The following is a 6966-nucleotide window of genomic DNA, read 5'->3' on the forward strand; positions in this document are numbered from 1 at the left end:
AAGTTTTAATAGAAAAAATCTTGTTAAATCTATAATAATAAAAATATTTTTAAGAATTTGAACTTTAAGTCTTACTGTATATTCTTCTGTTTTGCTTTTAGTCTGATCCTATGGCTTATCTGATGGTCCCATATTATCCAAGGGCAAACCTGAGTGCTATTCAAGCCAGTATGCCTTTAACTTCAGAGGTAAGTTTGTTGGAATGAACTGTCCAGTCAGAACTGACTGATAGCTGACCCACCAGTGGGTTTTCAGAGGCAGTAAATAGCATGAGAGATTTCCCATTGTTCTTCTGCAGAGGAGCTAGTGGCTTGAATCATGAGTCTTTGGGTTGGTAGTGCATTTCCTTACCACTAAGCCACCAGAGCTCCGTAAATGAGAAAAATCACACCTAATGATTATTGAGGGCATATTTTAATTCTACATGATATATGCTGTGCAGTTTTTTTTATTTGCATAATTATATTTATTGGCTGTACCCACTTTGTGTTGTGAATTAGCCCATTTTACAGTATAAGAGATTTACGTAGGATCCTCGAATCAGAGGCAGAAGTTGAAACTTGATCTTTGATTTTTTTTGTTCCAAATACAATCTCTGGTTCTCAAGACAGTGCTTGTAACTAGTAAGCTGACTGATAAGTATATCTGTAGTTATGTGCCATTGAATTGGAACTGGCTCAGAGCTGACTCCTCAGTGTGTTTTCAGAGGCCATAAATTGCACAGAAGGAAATTGTCTTTCTTCTAAGGAGCCATACATGAATGTGACCTGTCTGCCTTTGGATTGGCTGCATAACTAGTGCTTAAATGGTGTAAATGGTTTACTTACTTGAATACTAATTAAATTACTGAGCATTAAGAATACATGCAGATGTGCCTTGGAAGAGAGGTCAAGTGATTTTTTTTAAAGCTGTTGCAAACTCTTACGTAGTTCTATTTGAAATGCAATATCAGAATTAACAGCTGTGAGTAACTATGAGCCAGAATTAACTCATTGGTGACTAAGAAGAACAACAATTTTAGATATAGTAAAAATAACAATGACAACATAGAGCTGTGTTGGCTTAGTGGATAGAAAGTTCTGCTACCAAGCCAGAGATGGGTGATTTTAATCTGTGGCCCTCTGGCCTGATTTTAATTGTTTTTGGTCAAACATTCTTCTAAGTGGTATAGCACTGGTCTGTGCAGTGCTGTACAGAGGTAACTTGTGGTTGCTGTGATGCTAAAACTGTGACACTGATGTGCCAGATGTGATAATGTTACCCATGGTGGACAGGGTTTGGTGGAGTTCCCTGATTAAAACAAGCTTAGAAGCAGGGGTGGCATCCACTTCTGAAATAGCTTGCCTCCAACTCTATGAACATGGAGGAATGACCACAGTTCTACAAGTGTTTAGGTCTTTCATTCATAGGGTTGCTGTGAGTTGTCCATGACTCAACACTTAACAACAACAACAATAGTAATAAAAGAGGTCTTGCACCACCTAGTAACAATATTTCTGATTCTTGTTGGGTTTTTCCCCTTGATAACTTTGTATGATCTTTAATTTTAAATTTACATTTCTTGTAGAGAGTAGAATCCACTAGTTTGATAATTAGGACTTGATCCAGCTTTTGAGTCTTCTCTGTGCTCTATTATTAAAGTATCACTATGGAAGAAATTTTAATCACTTTAAAAATAGTCTTTTATTTAGGTGGTTTATGTATTAAAACGATTTTCTGCTTTGTGACTTTTGTGTATATTTGTTTATAGGAGACATTAAAGGTCATGAAAGGTGTTGCCCAGGGGCTGTGTACCTTGCACAAAGTTGGCATTATTCATGCATCACTTCATCAAAACAATATATTTGCATTAAACCGGGAACAAGGAATTATTGGAGATTTTGACTTCACCAAATCTGTGGTAAAATAGCATTTAAAAATAGGTTTTAGACATCATTTAATAGCATCAGGCAGTAGTTCAGTACTTAAAGATGATTTTTTTCCTTAAGGTGATTTTTTTCCTTTGTCAAGTTATATGTCAAGGTATTGGTTAAAGTATTATGTGGTATAAGCAATTATCTGTTATCAATACTGTGTGTTTTAATTATAAATATTAAGAGCCTCATGATGTTATAGTTAGTTGCATTTAATAATAATAATAATAATAATTTTTATCATCACCAAGAAATACAAAGAAAACCAGTGAGCCATCTCCCTGCACTTTTCTGTTGCTGTTCATTCCCTATTAGCCTGGATTGCATTTAGAAATATGTACTTTATGTTGATTAATAACTAATATTAAAAGCCCACCTAGGATTCTTGTAGTTTTCTAATTAAGTGGTTGCTAATTTGGTGCTACATTAATGCAGAACAGGCAGTTTATATAAAGAACATGCTGCAATTTTTTTTCTTGGTAATTAGATTGTCTCAAAATATACATGATCATGACAAAGTATTTCCGTTTTAAAAATCAGTATCCTTATTGACATAAAATTCACATAATGAAAAGTTTACTTTTGAAATATATGTTACTGTGTCAGAACTGACCTGTAGCAGACCCTACCTGTGGGTTTACAGAGACAGTAAGTTGATGAGAGAAAATTCTTTCCCTGTGGAGTAGCTGGCGGGTTTAAACCACATGCCTTTGGGGTTGCAGTGCAGTTTCTTACCACTAGGCCACTAGAGCTGCCTATCGAAATACATAACCTCAGTGGCTTTTGGTGTATTCATACAGTTGTATGTTGATCACCATTATCTAATTCCATAATATTTTTATTTTCTGAAAAACCCCATATGCATTAACAGTCTCTCCCATTCTCCTTCAATCCCTGGAAACCATTAATTTACTTTCTTTTCTCTTATGAATTTGTCACTTCTGAACATTTTATGTAGTGGAATAATGGAAATATGTGGCCTTTGTGATAGACTTTCTTTCGCTTAGTATTTTGTGTTCACTTGAATGGCAGAACTTTATTCCCCTTTCTAATGGAATATTTATTTGCATGAATTTGCCATGTTTTATTAGTTCATCAGTTAGTAAACATCTTGGTGAGTTGTTTTTACTTTTAATAACTGTGAATATTACTGTTGTGAACATCATATACAAGTTTTTGCGTGGCCATATATTTTAATTATTTACCATTTTACATTCCCACTAGTAAGTAACATGTCAGATTTCCAGTTTTTCCGTATCCTAGACAACACTTGTTACTACCTCAGCAGTTGCCCCTGATATGTATGCATTATACTTTCGTCATTTGCAGATTGTAGGGTAATACAACTTTGTATATATGTAGTAGTAGAAGTTTTCATATATTCAAAACTCGTTGTAAAATCAGATCCAACTTGTAACTGATACTCCAGTGGACTTTCAGAAATCACATGGGAAGGAGCTCTGGTTGCCTTGTGGTAAGAAGCTCTGCTGCAATCCTGAAAGCACTCAGTTCAAATCCACCAGCTGCTCTGCTGGAGAAAGATAACAATCTCTTTGCTCCAGTTAACTGCCTCTCAAAACCCACTGGAGGCTAAGCTATGGGTTGGTTCCAACTCACTGGTACACAGCAACCACAGCAGTTGGCATGGGAGGAGTTTGTCCATCTTTCTCATGTGCATGATGATTTCAAACTTTCTACTCACTCATTAGGCTACCAGAGAAAATATAAAAATAAATTACCAAACGATGCAGAATTTATTGAAAATTGAGTTGTTGTAATATTTATCTTATTACATGGATTTATTTGTAAATTAAGACATCCTAAGACAAATACCTACATTATGAGTTTAAAAAGATACCTCAGCTTTTCAGGAGATACTAGTTAGTTTACCATTTGTGTATTTAATTCACATAACAACAGAGACATATCATCCTATGAATAACTTTACTTCCTTTAATATGTCATCTCTTACTATCCCCAAAACATTAAAATTACTTATTTTGAAGTTGATGAAACTCAGCTTTTGTTCCATTTATCAAACCGCTTTCATATTGAAGTATTACTAACAAGGAAGAGAAATTTGAAAAGTAGTTTATAAACCACACCACTGTTTAGTTTTTCATATTTTAAAGGGCATTTATTAATGTAGAGATCTTAATAAAATGCAAATTTTTTACTCTGTGTTTCTAACAAGCTCTAAGGTTATATAGATGCTTTGGAACACACTTTGTGAAACAAAAGTATATGGAAAGAAGATAATGAACAATGATAATTAACAATGATAATTGTGTTAATTACCTTTATATTTTAATAATTTTATAAGATGTTACTGACATTTAAAAATAAGTTGAGGCTTAAAGAAGTTTTAAAACTCAAGGTCACAGAAGTATGTAGTAGACCTTAGACAAGATTTGAATCCAGGATTGATGTTCCTGTCATTGATCATTCTGTGACAGTATTTGAAATATTACACTAAGGATTAGTAAGAAATGGGAAGTACTGTGTAGAATTTAAATTTATTTCAGTCTAGAATTTTGAAATTTTAGTGTTTAGGATTAGGAAATAATAATCTGTTTGACAGGGTTTTTTTTCTTTGCTTTTTTTTTAACTGAAAAGTAAGTTCGTGGTTTTGATTCTACTTAGGCTGTGTTGTAAATACAAGTATCAGTATCAATATTATGAAGCTAGTATTTAACTGTTTTTAATAGAAATTTAAAGTACTTGATGCAAGAGAAGAAGAAATATTTTTCACTGAAATTATTTGTAAAATATAAAATAAAATTTGTCTTAATATAATAAGATTAGTTAAAATAAAATTGTCTTTTTATGTGTGGATTGAACACAGACTATTTTACAAAAAGCTAACTCAACTGTGTTGTACTAAAGTATTTAACATAACCTGCTTTTGTAGAGTCAGCGTGCCTCAGTGAATATGATGATTGGTGATTTGAGTTTGCTATCACCTGAACTAAAAATGGGAAAACCTGCTTCTCCAAGTTCAGATCTCTATGCTTATGGTTGCCTTTTATTGTGGGTATGTTACTTTTTTACTAAAATAGATCACACTTATGTATCTATTTCCATTTATAAAGTGATACTTTACATAGAATGGTTCTCCTCAACATATTACTCTGGATAAAAAGCAGTGTAATTAGCTAGTAGAAAGTGAGGTTTCTGTTGAGTTTTATTATAAACCCTTAATTTATACCTGTCCCTTTTAATTATTGGTATACTGTGTGCTTTTTACCAACTGACTTGATGATTATTCTAGATGTCATTATTGTTGTTATGTGCTCGTCAAGTCACCTGCAATTCATAGTGACCCAGTGCACAATACCACTGAACCCTGTTCAAACTATCCTGAGTCAATTTCACTGTCACACCTGCTCCCATTACCCTAGTCTTTGTGTCAATCCATCTCATCCTGGATCTTCCCCTCTATCATTACAAGCATAATGTCCTTTTCCAGGGACTGGTCCCTCCTGGCAACATGTCCAAAATATATGAGATGGGGTTTCAAAATCCTCGCCTCCATAGGGCAGCTTGGTTTCATCCTCTCTAGGACAGACCTCTTTGTCAATGGTATGTTTCATACTCTTCTCCATCACCATAACTCCAAGACATCAGTTCTGTCATCTTTATTCATTGATGCTCAAAGGCATCAATCCTCATTCTATCACCCCTACTCATTGTCCAGCTTTCTGAAGCATAGCAAGTAACTGCAAAGTCCAGGGCCTGGATCAGGTACACCTTAATCTCTAGACTGACTTCATTGCTTTTCAGCACTCTGGAGAGGTCCCTGACTGACAGCATACTTTCCTAATTCAGTCTGTCTTTTGATTTCCTAACTGCTGGTGCCAAGAATGTTGATTGTGGAATCAGGCAAGCTGATACTGATAAGATACTCAGTATTTTCACCATCCATCCTGGTGCTTCCAGTTGTGTTGAATTTGTTACAAGCAAGATTAGAAAGGAACACAATATGCCCAACATTTAAAAGAAATCTCTTAGGAAGTCTATTCCAATCCATAGTGAACCTCCATCCACTTGCCAAGGCTGTAAATCTAATGGGAGGAGACTGCCCATTTTTCTCTTGTGGTGTGACTGGTGGATTAAAACTGCTGACCTTTTGGTTAGTACTCTGACACATTGTGTCCTATACCAATGGGACTCTTTGTCCTATATTTATGAGGAAATAATTAATGCAAATAAGGAAAAGAAATGTTTAATGAATCTTAAATAAGTGTTCTCTGCTTTAAAATGTAAGCCAAATAATTTTATCTATAATTAAGTTTGTTCTTCCTATGATTCATGAGGGGTCAAGAATTAACAAGACAAGGATGACTATTCCTTCTTCTGTCCAATATCGCACTGGAGGTTCTAGCCCAATGAGTCTTTACACAGATGCAAATGATCTAATTCCTATGCATACCATCAGGTGAAATCCGTGTGTATAGTCTGCATTTATGTTTCTTATAAAAAGTATTTGCAAGGAATAAGTCATTGAATATACAGAATTTTATCATTCTGTCTCCAGCCTCATTTCTGTCAAGATGTCCATGTTTTCCAACTACTGATCCTCCTTTATTCCCAGCGTTTATATCCCTTTTTGTATTCCAGTTACCTATTATTAGTAATAGTTAAAATAATAATAGTTATTATTGTTGTTATGTACTTTCAAGTTGCTTGTGACTCATAGCGACCCTATGTACAAGAGCCCTAAACCTTGCTGTATCCTGTGCCAACCTCATTGGCTGACACACCTACACCCACTACCCCAGTCACTGAATCAATCCATCTCATCAAGGGTCATTATTTCCTGCGCTGTCACTCCACTCTCCAAAACATAATGACCCTATCCAAGGACTTGGTTCCTCCTTGCAGCATGCCCAAAGTATGTCAGATGAAGCTTCAGAATCCTTGCCTCCAAGGAGCATCCCGATTTCACCCTCTCTAGGGCAAACCTGTGTGTTCTCCTAGCAGTCCATGCTATATTGAACACCCTTCTCCAGCACCACAGCTCAAAGGCATCAATTCTCTTTCTGTCATCCCT

General features: G+C 35.2%; 1 protein-coding gene across 1 annotated transcript in view; it reads left to right on the plus strand.

Annotated features, from left to right (window-relative positions):
• Window positions 1–6966, plus strand: part of STK31 (serine/threonine kinase 31) — a 123024-nt gene that overhangs the window by 107130 nt on the left and 8928 nt on the right. Inside the window, 3 exon segments of the mRNA XM_006880302.1 lie at window positions 70–188; window positions 1751–1900; window positions 4825–4947. Of these exon segments, the coding sequence (XP_006880364.1) occupies window positions 70–188; window positions 1751–1900; window positions 4825–4947 (392 nt within the window).

The sequence above is a fragment of the Elephantulus edwardii genome, unplaced genomic scaffold (genome assembly GCF_000299155.1).
Source record: "Elephantulus edwardii isolate Elephantulus edwardi_28Jun2011 unplaced genomic scaffold, EleEdw1.0 scaffold00007, whole genome shotgun sequence".
In the NCBI taxonomy this organism is placed as follows: domain Eukaryota; kingdom Metazoa; phylum Chordata; class Mammalia; order Macroscelidea; family Macroscelididae; genus Elephantulus; species Elephantulus edwardii.